This window comes from Callospermophilus lateralis, chromosome 8 (genome assembly GCF_048772815.1).
Source record: "Callospermophilus lateralis isolate mCalLat2 chromosome 8, mCalLat2.hap1, whole genome shotgun sequence".
Lineage (NCBI taxonomy): Eukaryota > Metazoa > Chordata > Mammalia > Rodentia > Sciuridae > Callospermophilus > Callospermophilus lateralis.
In genome coordinates, this window is record NC_135312.1 from 107,661,891 (window position 1) to 107,683,279 (window position 21,389).

Consider the following 21,389-nt stretch of genomic DNA (forward strand, 5'->3'; position numbering starts at 1 on the left):
TGGTTCAGTAAAACTTTATTCATAGTAAGTGCTGAGTTAGATGCTAATCCCTGGTCTAGAATGTATATTCATTTTTATATTTGAAGATTTAGATTTGGTAAATCAACTGTATAGTAAAGCCCAATAAGGCATTTTGCTGTTGGTGCTGAAATCTTGAACAATCAAAGAGGTAAGTAAATGCTACATAATTTTTAGTTTTATTGTAAGAGGAAAATGTTTCATAATTTTTATGGGATAATTTTACATAGTTATAGTATAAAACATTTATTTCACCAATAGTTATTTTGTGAAGGATACTTGTTAACTTCTGAATATTTTAATGTTAGTTTGCTATACATTTACATTTTAAATGTAAATGTGCCTGAAATGAAATAAATTGCAGTTTACATTCCATTATAAGCTGGTCCTCCTCCACCTTCGGGCACCACCCAGTTAATATTCTGACTTGGATCTTTAATATCACATGTTTTACAGTGCACACAGTTCTGAGCATTTATCTGTAACCGAAATCCATCACCTTGTTCCAAAGGTACAAATTCATAAACTCCTGAAAGTAAAAATGAATAATGTTAATGGAGTGGTACTAGGGATTAAACCTTGGGCCTTGCATATGCTTGACGAGCACTCTCTAAGCGGTATATCCTTAGCACTTTAAATTTTTTTTTTTTTTTTTTTAAATTTTGACATGGTCTTGCTAAGTTGTCTAGACTGGTTTTGAACTTGTGATCTTCTTTCCTCAGCCTCCTGAGTAGCTAGTATAACAGGGGTATGTCACCATGCCCTGATCAACTGTAGAATTAAAAATCCTCACCTACAGGAACCTTAGAAGTTGTTTTCTGAATGTTAGAGAATGTCATTATATAATGACAATCTTGGTATGTGCTGCGGGCTGCTGTTAGTTTATAAATGTATATAATAAAATGAAGTAGAGCAGTACTGACTAGGTGAGTCTAACAGGGGTCTTTGGTACTTAGCCATCTTTGAGATACACAAACAAACACACACACACACACACCCATGCTATAGCTAATAAAAGAAATCCACCTCTTGTCCTCAGGGAGTTTATAACCCCACAGTGATAACCTGATTTCTTTAAAAAAAAAAAAAAAAAAAAAAAAAAGTCTAAAAAAGGTCCTTGCATTTGAAGGGCTTGCTTACATTCTAATTTCACTTGAGAATGTATTTATTCTCACATATCTGTATACTGCTGGTTCTACCATAGCATTTGAGACCTGGTTTGGATTAATCTTAGCTGAAAGCAGTAAGAAGATACCATATTCATGGTGAATTTAAAGTTTAGAACCACTCCTGAACTTAGTTTGGCCGTAACCTAGTCCAGCTTGTGTGTGCACACAGGAGTTGCCATGACAAAAGTAACTTTTTAATAACTGTTCTTTGTTACAAGAACAGAGGTGGTATTTTGTGTTCCATAATCCTTATCTTGGTCTGACATTTCTGGAGAAATGTCATCTGAATTAGGTTTAACCAAAATTCCCTATTATTTTATCATTGTTAACTATTAATGCTAATTGCAAACTCATTTAGGTATGAATTTCCTAAAAAGAGCTGAGTGTAGTGGTCATAACAACAATCTCCAAGCAATGGAAATAAATAATTCCTAAATGGAATAATTTCTAAAATATCTGAAGCAGATATATATTAATATGTAGGAATGGAAGGAAATTATTACCTGCAGGGCAGAATCGCTGCTCAGGCCCATCATATATTGATAGATTTCTGTTTACAGGTATGCTGTCATCCTTTAAAGTTAAATGTGCTGGCTGGTCATGTTCATGATTAGTACCGCTTAAAGCCACAGATGACAAGAGATCAAAACTGATCTGTCCATCAGGTTTTGGATATTCAATAGGTGTGCAATCTTTGGCTGGCTTAAGCTGATCAGAGTCAGAACCTTCAACAATTTTCAGAAAAATATTTAACATAACAACAGTTTTCAAATATATGTATGTTTTTTGATGCTGGCGATTGAACCCAGGCTCCTGTGTATGCTAAGCACACCCTCTACCACTGAACTTTATCTCCAACCCTCCCTACATTTCTACCTCTTCATCAGTGCCTTGTAAAAGATAGGCAAGTGTTCTTAACACTGAACTGCACCCCTTCCCACCCTCAAGTACTTTCTTAACATTATAAAAACCTGAAAATAACGCCAAAGAAATACAGCTTTAATCCTCTAGTTACAGATCTTTGAGAGATAGCAATTATAATTTCTCTAAGCAAGCAAGCTTATAAAACATGAAAAGATAAGGTCTTTTTCTCCATTAAGTAATAGATCCCATTTATAATCTTTTAAAGATTATAACATTGACATTTTAAAATGTTTGAATTACCTTTATGTTTTAGGGTCCATGGTTCCATTCCTCTCAATATCCAGTAAAATATTCCAGTGTAAATCATCCCTCCATATAAACCCAATGCTCCATGGCAGGAAGGTCTTATATTTCTAACAGAATACAGCTCTTTCCACACCCAAGATTTCTTCAAATTGTCCTCATACTCGGTTACATGGAGCCCTTTCATGAAAAACATGAAATGTTAACTGTAAAACAGCCTTAAGCTGCATAAAATACTCTATTGTTAAGGTATTTTGATAATGAAATATCTGATTAGTAAGTCATAAGTAATTTTTAAATGTTGGAATCTTCAAAAAGATAATAATTTGATATATATGTTTGTTGACAGTAAACAGTTGCTTTTTATTATTGTTTGTGGGTGCTGGGGATCAAATCCAGGTCTTTGCTTATGACAGGCAAGTACTCTACAATTGAGCTACAGTCCCAACCCTGAATACTTAACACTGGCAGTAAAGAAAATTAGTTTGAAAATTCAGCAAAACTGAGAAGAAAGCTTAAAAAGTTCATGCTACCAGTAAGTGAAAATTGTATAGTTCATCACAGAAAATACCAACTGTGTCTGAATTGAAATATTTCCATGTGAAAATGTATTTTGAAGTCCTAAACTCCAAAATTTAAGACTTTCACTTTATAATAGGGTGGTTCCAGATGTAATTAAGGCTTCCTGGAGTAGAATGGGTCCCTAATTCAATATGACCAGTGTTCTTTTAAAAAGATGGAGACAGAGACTAAATTGCCAGAAGCCAAGGAATGTTTAAGGCTTCCAGAAATTGGGGAGGCAAGATAAGATTCCTCTACAGAGACTTCAGAGAGGCAATATTCCTGTTAATCCTTGATTTTGTGCTTCTAGCTTACAGAACTTGGAAAGAATAAATTGTTGTTTTAAGTTACCTAGTTTAGGATACTTTGTTATAGTAGCTCTAGGAAATTGAATATACCTAAAATATGGTACACTACCTTTAGGATTTAAGAAGACATTTGGTTCTTCTCATTGTCTTTCATGAACTCCACAGTGACTATGCTTTTTTCAGTTATTGTTTCCTGTCCTCGCTTCACTCCCTTTTTTCACAGGCTTTATTCCTTGCCTTTTGTGATACACTGGCTCTAGTACTATGTGTTGGTATTATGGGTATATGATACAGTTGAAGTATGGCTGGTGGTCCAATAAGGAACAATACTTGGCAAAAACATTAGGAAAAATTTCTAGACCAACCATTCCATTTCTGACTTAACTTTTCTGTGTTGTACCTCATCCTCTTCCACTCCCACATGCAAGGCCTCCATTCCTACAAAGACATTTGAAGGCATAACCAAGCTGCATAGTTTTTAATTTTCTTTTTTCTTTTTTTTTTTTTTAAAGAGAGAGTGAGAGAGGAGGAGGAGGAGAGAGAGAGAGAGAGAGAATTTTTTTAATATTTATTTTTTAGTTATCGGCAGACACAACATCCTTGTTTGTATGTGGTGCTGAGAATCGAACCCGGGCCGCACGCATGCCAGGCGAGCGCGCTACCACTTGAGCCACATCCCCAGCCCCATAGTTTTTAATTTTCTACAGTGTACATGCTAGGTAATTACCACTGAACTGTAACCTCCCATCCCCCAAGTTGTGTAATTCTAACTCGTGGAACATTTGTTATCTGTGATTTTAAGGAAAAAAGCTATTATCAAGTTATCTATTCAGTTACTATACTGTGTGCCAGGTCTTTAGGATTCAAAATGAACAAAGTCCTTGCTCTTCTGGAGTTTTCATCCAAGTGGAAAGTGTAAAAAGTATAAATAAGTAAATGATATAGTATGCCAAAAGGTGGGAAATGCTGAAGAAAAGTGTTGGGGGATGGGATGGGAGTGCTACATATTGCAGATTAACTGTTGTGGGCAAGAGAGGGTCACTAGAGTGAAGTTTGAACAAAGGTAAAGGATGAATGAGGGAGCAAGTTATGAGCAAAAACCTTAAGATAAGAGCAAGCATGGCATGTTTCAGGAATTACAAAGAGGCCCATGTGGCTGGAATGGAGAGTGATAAAAGGTGAAGTTAGAGGGGAGGGTAACTTTGGTTTTGAGAAAAACAGAATCCCTTGAGGGTCTATTTAGATAAAGGGTTTACTGAGGTGTGAGTGCTGGCTGTTCTCTACTACATTAGAAGGGTCATTTATATGCCTGTGTTTGCTAAGGAATGCACGCTGGTATTTGTGCGTTCTTACTGTGTGCCTTACATGTATGCAGTGTAAATGCAGTATTGTCAAATCTGGAATAGATTCTGGGGACACCACTGGTACTATTTTTTTTTTTTTTGCTACATAGGAGACAAAGCCCAGGGGCACTCTATCATTGAGTGCATCCTCACTTTTTATTTTTATTTTGAGACAAGGCTTGCTAAATTGTGGAGGATCAGCCTCTAGAGTTGCTGGGATTACAGGCATATACCACCATGCCTGATAATTATTATACTTTTGATATGAAGAAAACAACAAATTGTTTTAAAGTTCTCTTGACAGTAAGTACTAAGAATATGTATGTATGTGTGTGTGTGTGTGTGTGTGTGTATATATATATATATATATATATATTTTTTTTTTTTTTTTTTGTATAGCATATACCATAATACTGTTCACAAAGGAACCAGATACAGTATACATCTTTAAGGTTAACTGTAACACACATAACCTGACAAAACTATTTCCTGTAGTAGGAATTTCTTACCTATTGTCTTTGATTGGAGATTTTCACTAGTTAGTTGATTAAAAATTGATTCTGCTGCCAAACTTCCACTTTTCATTGCAGTATGGGTACCTTTGATCTTGGGAACATTCAAGAAGCCAGGGCTACAACCAATTAGTAAACCACCAGGAAAGGTGAGTTTTGGTATAGACTGAGGAAAAAAGGTTCAGAATATACTGTTAGCGCAAATTAGGCAAAACTGAACACGCCAAAGTCTTCTACAGCTATAAGGAAAGGCTGAAAATAAATAAATGAAAATGAATGCAAGAAGGTAAAGAAATAGAGTAAGGGCAGTTTTCATTTGCCTTCCCTAAGAGTGAGGACTAGGACTATTGCTGTTTTTCTGTTAAAAAGTTTTTCCTTTCCTTTCAGGACAGATTTAAGCTAGAAACATGTTATTTTAAAACATTTAAAATGATTTTATTTATACATATCTATGTCACAGATAAAATGTTCTCTAAACCTGGATGACTACATTCTTAAGTTGTGATTTGCTTTTACATGTATTCTGGGAAAATACATGATTTAGAAGAAATTTTTATCTATCCTTTTTATTTCAGTTTGATATCTAGGGATGAAAATCTGTGATATAATTATGTTACCACTACCGCTAGGCTAAACAATATATTTTGATTAACTTAATGAGCTGAATTTCCAAAAAATTTTTTTAAAAAATATTTTTTAGTTGTTGATGGGCCTTTATATTATTTATCTGTATGTGATGCTGAGAATCGAACCCAGTGCATCCCATGATAAGTAAGCACTCTTCCACTGAGCTACAACCCAGCCCTCCAAAATTTTAAGACACGTATTTGAACTCCAATATACTTTTTTTTTTTTTTCCCCTGTGGGGGTGAGAGGTTTACTGGGGACTAAACCAGGGGCAATTTACCACTGAGCTACATCCTCAACCCTTTTTTATTTTGAGACAGGGTTTCACTTAAATTGGCTAGGGCCTTGCTAAGTTGCTGAAGGTGGCTTTGAATTTGAGATCCTCCTACCTCAGCCTCTTGATCCTCTGGGAATATAAGCATGTACTACTATGCCTGGCCAGTAAATATTTTGGATTAAAAAAAGAATAATGTAATAAAGGGTGGCAATATTTTTAGTCAATAGGAGACTGTTTAGTTAACAGAAGAGTATATGCTGCTCACAAGTATAGCAGTTGAAATAGTGATGGGTACATGGGAAAATGTACTCCATAGTTTAAAAAGGAAAGAGAGAACCAACACAGAATTGTTCTTCCTTTCTGTATTTTTGTTCTCCAAGGGCTTCCTAAATTAAGCCATGGGCTTTTGTTGGGAAAGTGATGAGGTGGTAAAAGTTTGGCTAATAATGCTGAGACAGACTTGAAGAGGTGGTTAACAGGGAAACCACTGCCACCAGCTGCAAAAGAGACATGGTAAGGCCTGGCATGGTGGCACATGCCTATAATTCTAGTGACTTGGGAAGCTGAGGCAGGAGAATCAAAAAATTTTGAGGTCAGCCTCAACAACTTAGTGAGACGCTGTATCAAAATAAAAATAAAAATAAATAAAAAGGCCTGGGAATGTATCTCAGTGGTAAAGCATCCCCAGTACCAACCAACCAACCAACCAAAGACTAAGACATGGTGAAGGCTCTGTGTCATACCTCCTATCAATGACAAAAATCTAAGGATACGGAAGAAGCAAAACTTACAGATAGAAGGAATGCTGGTAAAAGATAAGTATCAGGGCCCAAGTCCTTTCATAGTTTTTGTGGGTAATAAATTCATGACTGTTCCTCAGACCAAACTCAATATTAGAACTACAAAACAGCAATGAATTAGGATCACAAAGCAGTGGAGAAAAAGAGCTTTTTGGAATGCTACCAGCTGAAAACAGATAATGGTTAGGGACTTGGATAATGCTAATGTTTTTCTTAAATGAGATGATGACCTTTTTGATGCTTATTTAAGAGCTAGAAATGTGTGAAGGACATATATTGTTAGTTTAAGTTCTTTGAAACTGGGGGCTTAAATCCCGTGAACAAAAATGTTACAGTAGGGTGGAGGCAGGATGTGTTAAAGTTCTGGGAGGACACTATCCTGGGGGGGCAGTTTTACTGAAAGCTGGACATCATGTTAGGAAGTGAGGGACAAAGGAAAAGACATGCTGAAAAATGTTGGGCAATATTTCTTAGCTCAAAATAATTAAAACAATGTTTCTAATTACTGTCTCTCAAGATTTTCCAAAAACTTAGTGGGAATAAGTATTTAAATCTTTGATTAAGTGAGTATATTCAGGTAAAAAGTGCTTGTTTGTAGTCATCTCTTTCTACTAATCTGCAAATCATTTGAGATGTTTAAGTACATAAGGCAATGTTTTTAAATGAAAATTTGTATACTGAGATCTTTATATTATAAATCACACAGCAGAATTAGATTAATAGACAATATGAACATTATTTAAAGGAATTCAGTAGGCTTGAAAAGAGTTATGCAGATCAATAAATATGTCTAGCAAATGAATTACTACTCCAGAAACAAAAACACCTAATGAGAGTAATCCCATAGCAGAACTTAAGACAGTGTTAAGATTTTAGTGATTATGTTTATAATATACATAATGATTTTATTTTTCAATTATTGTTACAGTAATAAAGCATTTAGAGCTTCATTTTAAGGTTAAGCCAACCCTCTTCTCCCATTTTTCTATTATCTGTTTATTTTATAATAAATTTTAAAAATTCAGTTTCCAAAATTGTGTTAGATTCTTAGAACATTAGAGACAGAAGGGATCATCTTTATTTTTACATACGATCCCTTTTGGCCAGAGAAATTAACTTGGTCAAAATCATTTGGTAAGTTTTAGAGCTGGTTTTTAGAGCATCTTACTTGTCTAATACTATTTTCACAATAATAATAATGGTTTTAATCATAGCCATCTAGATCTTATTTCATTGTTTAGTATATTATTGATACATTAACTATATTTGAAATGATTTATTTCAGACATATAAATAGGGGAGTTAAGGTTAAGATTAAGGTTGCTGAAAATTAAATTTGCCTTCGAGTTTCCTGGCAGTTAAGGACAATGGAAAGATCATGTGTCACAGAGTTATCACTTTGTGGTTGAAAATAAACTGACAAGACCCTCATGAATCTCTAGAGATCAATATATTCTTAAAATTAAATTCATAGTATACACAATTTAATTACCAGGTACATGGTTTTATAAAAATTTTCTTTCTATGAGATAATTTTCTATTCTTTCTCAGTTGGTTATAACTTATTTTCAATTTGGAATTGATAATACATAAATAAGGAAAAACCAATTGGAAGAGTTACCTGAAAGCCACCTTCATTGAGAGCTCTGGCTCCATAGGCAATTCTTTTTCCACCTTCCAATGTTGGCTGAATGCTGGGATGGTGTTTCCACCTTTGGAATTCTCTGAATGGACTCAGGTATGGATTTTGATAGTCTAGACCAACCTTAAAATATGTACATTTAAATTTGACTATTTATAAGCAAATAAATATGTTAAATTTCTCACATACAAAGTATCTGTAGAAACATATACAATAATGCAAATTTAAACAAGTGATTATAAAATCTGTGTGGAAAAGAAAGCATAGACAAAAGGTTACCATGTGTTTATAATCAGCAAAACTTAAAAAATTTGGAGCATATTAACAAATCACTGCTCTGGAAATAAAAGTCCAATATGAAAAATATCTATAGGTATCTCAGATTATGCTTTTACAAAAGGAGTTGTAATTATTTATTATTCATTTATCAATACCAACTCTAGGAGTCAATTAATAATCCACTACTACAGTACTACTAGGGCAAAAATGAAGAAAAAGGATGTAAACTACATTTAGAAAAAAAAGAATAAGGGATATAGGTTACATTTTACAAGGCATTACTAAAGAGCTGGAATTACTAACTACACCGTTTTTCTTTGGTTAGATTAAATGAATCAATATCCAAAGGTGATGCACTGAACACTTGACCAGAGGTAAAAACAACTATATGCATAAATTTAACAATGTGTTATGTACAATCCTACCCATGACACTAAACTATAAGATTGCCACCAAATGCAAAGTATAGAAACTCTTCTCTTTTCCTTGAAATGTTCATGATGTAATTTACTGCAAAGATGTAGGTGGTCAATAAAGAAGAAGCTACTTATATTTTTAAAAAGCTGTAGGTTCAAATCCAGTTTGATTTCATATTTGGTGGCAGCATGCCATAGTGGAAATGGGCTTTGAAGGCAGATAACTTAACGCATGAATCCTGCTTCCATCATTTGGTGTGCTTGGAAAAACCGTTTAACTTGTTTGGACTTCAGCTTTCTCATAAACTCTAAGGATATGCTTACTTCATAGGACTCTTAGGAAAGTTAGTAATATCAGTAAAGAGTCTAGCATGGTGCCTGGAATGTAGTAGCTGCTATTATTATATGTGTGTTTCTAAGTCCACTGATTTTTATGATAGTGATAAGCACTTTACATATTGGTAAAATTGAAAAACAAGATTTAAATGAAAAGCATTTTATATTTCCCGATTCAAAACCCTTGCTTTACAAAACTGATGATCCTATAACTCTACCAGATTTTTTCTGTAATGGGGATATAACTTACCACAAAACCAAGAGCTACGAGGGGTTCACCTTCATTTAAATGATAGAGGAAAGAGCCTCCGTAAGTATGCCTGTCCAAGGGCCATCCAACTGTGTGATCCACTCTCCCAGGTTTCCACTTCTTTTCATCAATAATCCATAACTAAAAAACAAAAATTCAAAATGTTCCTACAGTATTAATTATAACAAAAACTATAATGTGCAACAAAAAACTACTTCATATATCAAAGAATTATATCAATTTGTAGCATATTTATTTATTTATTTTTATGTGGTGCTAAGACTCGAACCCAGTGCCTCACACATGCTAGGCAAGCGTTCTACCACTGGGCCACAACCCCAGCCCAATTTGTAGCATGTTGAATCTGAGTAAAGAAATGAGTTGGAAAAATTATGAACCCTTTTGGGCTGGGGCTGTGGTTCTGTGGTAGAGCACTGGCCTGTGTTAGATCCTCAGCACCACATAAAAATAAAGGTATTGTGTCCAACTACAACTAAAAAATAAAAAAAATTTTAAAAAATTATGAAAACTTTTTAAGACATTAGAGTTTCAAACTGGCCAAACTTTTGTGTGATTATAGAAAACACCAGTGAAAGGATGAGGGAAACTTCTGGGGTGCTGGTAATGTTCTCCGTTTCCACCTAGGTGACAAGTTATATGAATGTGTTTACTGTGTTAAAATTATTGGGGCTGCACACTTGAGATCTGTTTATAATACATGAGTTATTCTCCGTATTTTTTTGGACTCAGGATTTAATCTAGGGACGCTCAACCACTGAGTCATATCCCCAGCCCTTTTTATGTTTTTTATTTAGAGACAGGGTCTGGCTCAGTTGCTTAGGGCCTCACTAAGCTGCTGAATGAAGCTGGCTTTGAACCTATAATCCTCCTGCCTCAGGCTCCTGAGCCATTGGGATTATAGGCATGTGCCATCCTGCCTGCTTCCTAATTAAATTTTAGACTGCAGATCAATATACTATGCCTGGTGTGTACTGTATAAATTTTAAATTATCTTCACGATACTTTTTTTTTTTTTTTTTTTAGTACTGGTGATTGAACCCAGGGGTGCTCTACCACTGAGTAACACCCTAGCCTAAAAAAAAAAAAAAAAAAAAAAAAGTATATATATATATATATATATATATATATATAGAGAGAGAGAGAGAGAGAGAGAGAGAGAGAGAGAGACAGAGAGAGAGAGTGTGTGTGTGTGTGTGTGTTGTAGTTGGACACAATACCTTTATTTTATTTATTTTTATGTGGTGCTGAATATTGAACCCAAGGCCTCGCATGTGCTAGGCGAGTGCTCTACCACTGAGCCACCACCTCCGCCCCCATCTTTTTATTTTTTATTTTGAGATAGGGTCCTGAAGTTGCCAAAAGTTGGCTTCAGACTTTTGAAACTCCTGCCTCAGGCTCCCAAGTAGCTTGGATTATAGTTGTGCACTATTGTGCCTGGGTCACCTTACAATTTTGAATAAACACTTCTCTGTATAATGTGGCTATGCTACAACAGCATATGGATAACAGGTCTGATTCTACTAGGGCAGATGGTATTATTATGAAAAAAAATCAAGGTTTAAATATTTCCAAGACTCATTTGAGCATCACTTGATAAAACAATTTCAAAATGTAATAATTTAGATAATAATTTGATCAGTAGTATTTTCTAGCCCTTTGAAAACTATCCCAAGTATTTTTAGTTTAATGAATGTTTCAAGTCAATGAAAAATACAAATAAATTTAATTGAAAATTAAGTTCTACATATCAAAATTAGAATTGTAAAAACAAATCAGGATACCTCCTTCAGTCCAATCCCATAGGTTTGGGGATCACAATTGGCCCTCAAATCAAATTTCTTGTATAGTTGCTTGGCTAGGTGTCCATGGCAACCCTCCGCAAAAACTGTGACTTTGGCATGTAGTTCTAGTCCCCGCTCAAATGTTGTCTAAAAAAGAAAATCATGTTAAATGACAATATAACATACACATTCCATTCAGTCTTAACTCAGGTATAGAAAAGACAATGCAAAAATATAATAGGAACAGAACTAAGAATACTGTTTATTATTATTATTATTTTTCTACTTAGTTGTACATGACAGCAGAATGCATTTCAATTCATGATACAGAAATGGAGTGCAACATTTCAATTCTCTGGTTGTACACAATGTAGAGATGCATCATTCATGCAATCATACATGTACGTAGGGTAATGATGTCTCTTTCCTACCCCCATAACCCTTCCCTCCCCTCCCCTTTGCCAATCCAAAGATCCTCCATTCTTCCCATGCACCTCCCCCTGCCCCCAGCACAGATCAGCATCTACTAATCAGAGAAAACACCCAGCCTTTAGTTTTTTGAAATTGGCTTACTTAGCTTATCCTAATATTCCCCAACTCCATACATTTACCTGCAAATGCCATAATTTTATTCACTTTTAATGCTGAGTAATATTCCATTGTGTATATACCAGTTTATCCATTTATCTGTTGAGGGGCATCTAGGTTGTTTCCACAGTTTAGCTATTATGATTCAGCTGCTATAAACACTGATGTGGCTATGTTACTACAGTATGCTGATTTGGGTATAGACTGAGGAGTGGGATAGCTGGGTCAAATGGTGGTTCCATCCCAGCAGCAATGTATGAGTACACCTTCCCTGCGTCCCCAGATCCTCTCCAACACATCGCTTGTATTCTTGATAACTGCCAAAGAATACTGTTTTAAGTGGAATCTAATTTAAATTTTATATCTTGTGTCTTGTTTTTACAATAAAGAATGCTCATGCTAAAAAAAAAAATGTATATGAAGTGGAAAGGTCATTTTCCAACTGTTCCTGATTTTCCAGTTTTACTACTAACAGCAAAACCCACTTAAATAGCTTTCTTGTGAATCATTCCAGAAAATTACTATGAATAGAAAATTATAGAGAGCTTATTTATATCCTTTTATAGGATCAGGTTAAATTCTTCAGTTGATTTTTTTTTCTTTTTTGCCGAACAATTTGTATGAAATGAAATGCTTTTTCCTACTATAAAATGAACTACAATGAGCATTTTTCTCTTGTAATGTATTTTGCATTTATGTCTGATACATGGTAGATGCTCTATTAATAAAGTTTTTGAACAAAATAATCAGGAAAAATCTCTTAGAAATATATCTTCATGTTTTTCTATTCATGTTTGCATGAATATGTGTGCACAGATACAGTCATACAATTAAGAGGTTTAAAATGGCATAATTTACAATGATTTTCACATTATAAACTGATTTGCCTAAAGCAATATACACCAAATAAAGCACTTATCTTCAATATTTGAACATATTCTCAAGTTTTCAACCAAATTCCAATTGTTGAACATTTAGGTTGTTTCAATGTTAATTACTGCTAGGATCAATACCCTAGGTTCTAAATATTTTCAGTCTCAGTGGTAAGAATTATTTCATCATTAACTTATTTTTGGTTACTTGAGTTTGAACATTTTTCATGTTTTTTGGTAACTTATTTTTCTTATGAAGTGTTTATTCAGGTGAAGTAAGAAAAGACAGACTGACAGTGAATTGGCAAGCTAAGGTATATGACTCTTAACGAGTTGTTTCAGTAAAATGTCAGGGAGGAAAACCTGGGTTAAACAGAGAATGAGACAACAGAGGAAGCAAAGGAATCCTTGATTTTTTTTTTCCACTTAAAAAACTTAGATTTTGAGTCCCAAACACTAAGAATCCATTACATTCTTCTATGTTCTTTTAGGTTAATATGTTTTTTTAAGAGATGGAGTTGTCTTTTGTTGCCCAGGCTAGTCTCCAACACAGGGGCTCAAGTGATCCTCCTGCTTTGGCCTACCACTATGTATGCTACCAAACCCTGTTTCTATGCTTTCATATCTATATGAATACAATATACAAAATATACTTTTATAAATATAAAGCACAGAACACAAAAAAATTTTGAACAAATATGAGAACATAAAAAATGAAATATCAGAATGGTAGAATTTGTGTGAATTTTGTTGTGACATTAATGACTTATTTGATATTGATAAATTATTGTCATAATGTAGGAAAAATAACCAATTTTCTTTTGTTACTATAAGATAATAGTTGTCTGTTCACTTGGCAATGACTATGAATTTCTGAGTGCATATTTTAAGAAACAACTGCTTACCAGTCCTGGTGGTGCATGCCTGTAATCCCAGTGGCTCAGGATGCTGAGGCAGGAGGATCTAGAGTTCAAAGCCTGCCTCAGCTATTTGGTGAGGCTCTAAGCAACTCTAAGACTGTTTCTAAATAAAATATAAAAAGGGCTGGCAATGTAGCTCAGTGGTTAAGCACCCCTGGGTTCAATCCCAGTACCAAAACAAAAAAACAAAACAACAACAACAACAAAAAAAGAAACAGTTTCTTTACTGGGCATGGTGGTACATGCCTATAATCCTAGTGACTTGGGAGGCTCAGACAGGAGGATTTCAAATTCAAGGCCAGCCTCAGCAAAAATGGGCTAGGGATATAGCTCAGTGGTAATGCATCTCTGGGTTCAGTCCCCAATATTAAACAAATCCCCAAAGCCCAGTTTCTTTATCTCTACTGAAGGACTTGCTGAACCCTAATACCTCAGATGATTCTGATGTAGCCACTTAAATTGCTATATAGGAGGACTCCTGAAATAGGTATAACTTACAAACTTTTCCATTTGCTTTCTCAGCAAGAAGTAATGAGAAGCATGAAGATCTACTGGAGCAAACTAGACAAAGTCCTAGTTTTAAAAGTGGTAGAAAGGGGTATAAACTATCCATAAACAAACATTTACTGAGACCTAATTATGTACCCGGCATGGTGCCAGGCATTAGATCATTTCATCTCTGTCCTCATGAAGCTTATGATCTAGTTGTGAAATCAGATAATAAAGCACAGATATGTAGTTAAGTAGAATGTGAATTTGTGTTTGGCTCTAATTGGAAAGCAATGTACTTTTTTCTTGTCTTTTCCAATGAACCTTATAGGTGAGAACTCTATTAACTAATGGTTTTTCTTCCTCAGATTCAAAAACACAAATTGTGAAAATGTGAAAACCATTCAGCTGTACATTTTGAATGAGAGAAAGGCAACCAGTTTTATATCTACCAAAGGACTTGATGGTTAAAATCAGGTCAAAGTCTATCATTGTTCACCTACTGATAATAATATAAATGATTCTTATCCATAGGAATGAAAATTGTGGAGGTGGCAATGCAGGTGACTGATGACCTATATACACTTGTATGTGTTTTGAATTTTCATTGAACTGGTAGTGATATCTTATTGATTGCCTTAAAAATTTTGAAATGTATTTTTTTGTATGTTTGCATGAATTATTGTATCTATTTAAAAATTATTATTTTTTTAAAGGAATCACTTTGTTTTTTAAATATTTTTTTTTAGTTGTCGATGGACTTTTATTTTATTTATATGTGGTGCTGAGAATTGAACCCAGTGCCTCATACATGCAAGGTAAGCACTCTACCACTAAGCTACAACCCCAGCCCTAAAAAGTTATTCTTAATTGTTGTATCTACTTGCATAAATCATGTGGAGCTCAAATTGCTTCTATATTTTTAAACAAATATTCCATACTAATAATTATATTCTAAAACCCACATAATTATGTGTAGTTGGAGCAAGACCTAAATTACTGAGTTTGAGTGTGCTCTCTTTTTATGTCAATTTGGTAGTAACATGTTACTATTACCTTTGGTGCACCATCCTTTTGTATTCCCACATCATTAGTGGCAATTCCTTTTACACTACCATCCTCATGGAAAAGGATCTAAAATGACAAAAACAAATTTGTTATCATTTCAGGATTCATACTAACCTTGAAAAGGAAGAGTAAACAGCCTTCGATTTCTTAGAATGTGAACATGTTCTCTAGATTATAGAAACACAGGCTTTGAAATGTTAAGGCAAAAAAGAGACATGCTTTTGAGGTACTCTCTTCTGGAGTACAAAAGAACATGAGTCATACTGATGGAAGTAACAGCAATGCCACAAGCCCGATGAGGAAGAAAAGGAGGAGGCAAAAAGAGGTTAGTAAAATAAACTGATATTAAAAAAGAGACTCTCTTCAGATATAAAATCATATGTAAAGAATCTGAAATGAGAGGCTAATAACATGGATAGAGAAAGAAACTTTGAAGAAAGCCTAACTTCAATGAATTGGGACCCCAAAAAACAAAAGGAGGATAAAAACTTCCCAGTGGTGATTATAGTTTATTTTCAGATCAAGAAGGAGGGAGGAAGATAGATCGAAAGTGTAATTCTGCAAATGAGAAACAGTGTATCACTCTATAATCCTTATATTGGTTCCATTACACATTTTGTACTTTTCTCTCCAAAGAGCATTTTTCTTCAGAGAGGAAACAAACGACAGATTATAAAGAAATGAGTAGAAAGGCAAAACAAGGGTTAATAGGAATGGATATGGGAAAAAATGAACTGAAATCTAGTTTAGGGTATCAAAACAAAACTGGAAAATAGATCAATCTTCTGTTGGCAACAATAATTAAAGAACTGAGGAAAAGATATGGGGGGGGGGAAACGAGGAAAAGAGGAGAAAGACAAGACATTCTCAGTGTGTGCATATAATCAAAAAGTGAAAATCATAGATTCTACAAATTACCTACCTGTGATTTTGACACTGATCCCAATCAAGAATGTCTAATAAGGAGAAATGTAAATCCCACACTGGGGTCCAAAAAACCAAATGCATATGTATCAGCTGGGAAAACAAATTTGTAACAACAGGTATAACAGGGATCTGTGTTTTATTTGACTTATATACGTAATGGTCAAAACAAATTTCCAAAATCTGAATTTTTCTCAGTACCAAAGAAAACTGCCCCATCCCTCACTTTTCTTTCAGCATTTCTTCTAGCCAAGCTCTAACTGCAAATGCTTAATCTGTCCCAGATATATGGGAGTCTTTTAAAAAAATCTAAATAAACACAATGACAGTTTTACATTTCACGGATGTCTCCTTGGGGCTTTGGAGTTGTCACTCTGAAATGTGAACATCAAGGAGGATGCCATCAGGTCTTTCTGTCTCTGTGGGAGTTTGGGTTTCCTGAGTCCAAGTAATGTGCTGCTTATCCAAAGAACACAACTTTTATTCTTCCTTTCAATAATGACAATTATTATATATTTTGTAACAGATTGTATCTAGTTTGCTGCTTTAGAAGGAAGAGATTTCTTGACATTCTTTGCAGTCTTGGTTTAATGTTCATTCAATAATAAAGCTATTTCTTTTATTTTAAACAATTTGTGGAGAGGATTCTTCTGGGTTGGCAGAAGATTTTAATAATTTTCCCAATAACACATAATGAGGATCAACAGTTTGATGTAGTTGCCAAGAAAATTACTTTCAGGGAACAGAAGTTTCTAGTATGAAGAAGATAAGAGTCCTGTTCTATATTAGACTTGAAGTAATTTATTCTGGGTGAAGTATAAAGGGGGATAAAGTGATATAAAGTCAATTATTAAGGGGATAAAAAGGAACATATTCTGAAGACAGCAACGAGAATACTCAAGGAACTCAAATTACATCATGTGATGACTGAAAAGAATATTTAGTCTTGGAAAGAAAAAACTCCATAGTAAAGGTGAGCCAGAAGACAGCAAGGCATAAATATAATTGGAAAGTTGTCCTTGAAAGGGTATATGTATTTGTTCTGTATAGCATAAAATAGAATTTTCTGCTCAATATAAGGGAGAGGTTACTGTTAGCCTACACACCCAGAAGAGTATTTTTCATTCCTTATAGTGTTTAATCAGAAATTGGAAAATTACTTGATGAGGGTACAATACAAGGAATTCAAGTACTTTCAGATTTGATCTTTTTAAGGTTCCTCAATCTTATAATTGTTAATTCCTATGCCATTTCTAAAATATATCTTCACCTCTGTAAAATTATTGGTTTATTTACAGAAGGAAAAGAAATTGTTTCCTACAAACATTAAAAACAAGACTATACAAACCTCGGCAGCAGCATACCCTGGATACACTTCAACACCAAGGGCCTCTGCTTGTTCTCCCATCCAACTCACTAAATGTCCCAAGCGTACAATGTAATTGCCATGATTGTTCATTGGAAGACCTACAAATACATGCTTAATTTGTAAATCTGACTTTCTTGTTAATAAACATCTTAAAAATATACTTTTTAATTTAATACTTAAAATATACTTTCTAATTCTAATCAACTTGTACTTCTGCATATATGTATACATTATCTTGATGGTCATAATTTCAATATTTTTTATAATTTTGATTTAATTTAGTTCTAATTTACTAAATTAAAAACATTAAATTAAAAATTCCTGGTTGGCTTCCAAGGCTATCATGATTTTTCCAGACTGGAAGTCAAAAGAACTGGGTTTTACTCCTGCTTTCCCACCAGTTAGTTGTATATCTTTGGCTCAATATTTCAAATCTCTGAATATCGGTTTTCTCATCTGCAAAGGAAGGAATTTCTCTAAATGAAATGTACTTCCTTTCAGGTGTGGAATTTCACTGTTCTAGAACTATTTTCTACCTGGAAGAATTGGCACAGGAATTCTGTATTTCTCTGTTAAAATCCCAAATCTGTCTTCTGTTACAGGAGTGTTAAGTGGAGCCTAGAAACAAAAGAAAGAAAACTTTTTAGTTTTAATTTGTAAGGGCAAAAAACCCCAATAAAAACAAAACAACAAAACCCCCACAAAAAACCAACTACCTTTTGAATTTAGTTGACACAATATGGAAAGGGAATCCCCTCCCTCATCTTCCTTTCAGGCTTTCCTTTGAAAATCTTTTAACTGCAAATCCTTTTTCTGTCTTTTTGAGTGGATGGGCATCTTTTTAAAAACCAAATAAGTCTCTTTCCAGTTTTGCATCCCAGAAACCTCTTTCTTGGGGGTCTGGGAAACATCTTTGAAATGTGAACATTATGTTTCCCTGTCCCTATAGGAGTTTGGCCTAGATGCTTGACTCCAAGTTGAAATTTCTTGCTTTTTGAAAAAAAAAAATTAGAAAAGTTTTATTTTTCCTTTGGATAAAAGCAATTAACATACATACAATGAATTTCATCTCCAAATATGTATGTGTTTGTGTGTATGTACATACATGTGTGTATGTGTATGTACCAAAGCAATAAAGGGGTCTGACACAAAAAATGTTTTCTATCAGAACTAATATCATGCTGATAATAATTCAATGACATTTCTGCTATAATATTGACCAAATATTTAATTGAGCAAAATTACTTTTATTTTCAAGAGTACAATCTTTTGTAAAGGAGAGCAAAATGAAATTTACTCCATATAAAAAGAATACAGATGATATTTATACACTTTTTTGATTTTTGTTTTGTTTTTGTGTTGCTGGGGATCAATCCCGGGGCCTCATACATGCTAGTTAAGTGTTCTACCACTAACTTACATCCCCAGCCCAATATTTATAAACTTTTTTGTCCTTCAGCCAGAGTATTAAAAGACACTGAATATTCTAACCCTAGAACAGGATAGGCATTAAAAAACTAAGTCTGCAAGATTTTAATAAAGTTCATAGAAATTTTATTTGAAAGCAGTAAAACTAGCTCTTGGTCCTCTGCATATCACACCTGTAGCTTTTTTTGGTGAGTCATGAGAGGACACAGCAACTAACTTCTTTAGAAAATTATATTATCCTCTTTGGCTTTAGATATAACATTGTTCTAGAAAATTTTATATAATGCTTTAAGAACAATAATACAAATATCTATAGAAACAAGTTAAAAAATAAAAATTAAAAAAGCACAAATACTCATGGATCTTTTCCAAATCATGCCTTCTCACAAGTCCAGTACATAAATATAATATGTAGAAGGCATTATATAAAAATAAGAGTAAAAAATCTTTTTTTTTTTTTTTTTTTTTTTTTGGTACTGGGGATTGAACTCAGGGGCACCCAACCACTAAGCCACATCCCCAGCCCTATTTTGTATTTTATTTAGAGACAAGAGTCTCACTGAGTTGCTTAGTGCCTCACTTTTGCTGAGGCTGGCCAGTGAGCCAGCTCACAGCGCCCAGTGAGCCAATATATTATAATTCTGATAAGAGCCAACATGTTGGCAATTTTCAAATTTAAACATCTATACATATGTATACAATTACCCCCTAAAAGAATTACATGATAAGGGTTCTTCTATTCCAGTAATTTGGAAAAAGAGATACAGTATAGACTCTATAAAAGAAGCAATTTTTCATACCCCCCTTTCCTTCCAGTCTGGGAAGAGTTCCTGAAAAGCACGCGGATCAAGGCAAGCCCCTGAGAGGGTATGAGCACCTATCTGAGCAGCTTTCTCCACTAGACACACACGGATGTCCTTTTCATGTTCAGCAGCCAACTGCTTTAAACGAATAGCTGCAGAGAGCCCTGCAGGGCCGGCACCAACTATTACCACATCCGCTTCTTCTGCAAATCTTTCCATGTTCACTCCTGTTAAAAATAAATAAAATTAATATTAATTAATTTTAATATTAAGATTAATATGACCTAATAATCACAAGAAATTACATGCTGGTATACAAACCACCTGCTATGCTTTAGTGTTACTTATAGAAATTCCCTCTGTTTTGCATAAAGATACTATATATATTATTGTATAAGTTTGATGCTCTCTTAGGTTCTATCCCAGAGCATATCTTATGTTAGCTTCCATAAAGCAACTTTTGACTTTGAGATTATCATAAATTTATTAAATATTTACTTATCTATGTAGTAATATATAACATACTTGGTAAAGCCATAAAATATTATTAGATAATTTTAAATTATCATGAAAAATAAAATATTCCTCTCCACAAAATGATATAAAGTATCTAGAAAAGTTTCAACAATTTTACACAAATTATTACTTACCTTCCCATCGCTTGTCTTTATCCCGGGGATAAATAGTATAGTGGGTAGTGATTTGAGGTACAACAGAAGTTGAAGACCATCTTGTAGCACAGAGAGGTAGATAATTTTTCTTAATTTTTAAGGCATGAAAGCAATGATAGGCTGTATAAAAATTATGAACATTATTTTATTTTTTAAAATTAGTTCTCGTTAGGAGTAAACTGAAAAAACATAAGCTGAATGACTGTTTTTTTTTTTTTTTTATCATTATTGTTTGTTTTGGTACTGGGGATTGAACACAGGGGTAACTAAACCACATCCCCAAACTTTTTTTTTCAATGTTTTATTTTGAGACAGATTCTCCCTAAGTTGTTCAGGGGCTTGCTAAATTGCTGAGGCTGGCCTTGAACTTGCAATTCCCCTGTCTCAGCCTCCAGAGCCACTGTTGGGATTCCAGGCATGTGAAACTGAGCCCCGCTTGAATGGCTTCTTAAAAAATGATTCAAATGTGAGCAGATTCTATTCTTTCTTAGATAGGCAATTCAGTTAGCATTTGGTCACAAAGTTTGTGAATTTTAGATATTTAAAAACTATCTAATAAACAAGAGAAGGGACAGAATAATGAACAAATAAAAAGAGTTCAGAAGTAGAATACACAAAAGGATGTGGTATATGATAAAGATGTTATTCCAAATCATGAGGAGATAGTCACTTATTAGAGGTACAAAAATAGATGAAAGCCATTTGGAAAAATGTATATCCTATTCCTTATGCCAAATAAATTCCCTTTCA

At 34.1% G+C, this 21,389-nt stretch overlaps 1 protein-coding gene across 1 annotated transcript in view; it reads right to left on the reverse strand.

Moving 5' to 3' along the window:
* Etfdh (electron transfer flavoprotein dehydrogenase) overlaps nt 1–21,389 on the reverse strand; it is a 25,261-nt gene continuing 3,872 nt past the window's right edge. The window contains exons 2-13 of the mRNA XM_076865068.2: nt 20,619–20,759; nt 19,966–20,195; nt 18,274–18,355; nt 17,717–17,835; nt 15,433–15,510; nt 11,508–11,654; nt 9,706–9,846; nt 8,404–8,547; nt 5,076–5,244; nt 2,352–2,534; nt 1,691–1,912; nt 1–547 (exon numbers count right to left, since the gene is read on the reverse strand). Of these exons, the coding sequence (XP_076721183.1) occupies nt 384–547; nt 1,691–1,912; nt 2,352–2,534; nt 5,076–5,244; nt 8,404–8,547; nt 9,706–9,846; nt 11,508–11,654; nt 15,433–15,510; nt 17,717–17,835; nt 18,274–18,355; nt 19,966–20,195; nt 20,619–20,759 (1,820 nt within the window). The 3' untranslated portion in view covers nt 1–383. The remainder of the gene's footprint in view (nt 548–1,690; nt 1,913–2,351; nt 2,535–5,075; nt 5,245–8,403; nt 8,548–9,705; nt 9,847–11,507; nt 11,655–15,432; nt 15,511–17,716; nt 17,836–18,273; nt 18,356–19,965; nt 20,196–20,618; nt 20,760–21,389) is intronic.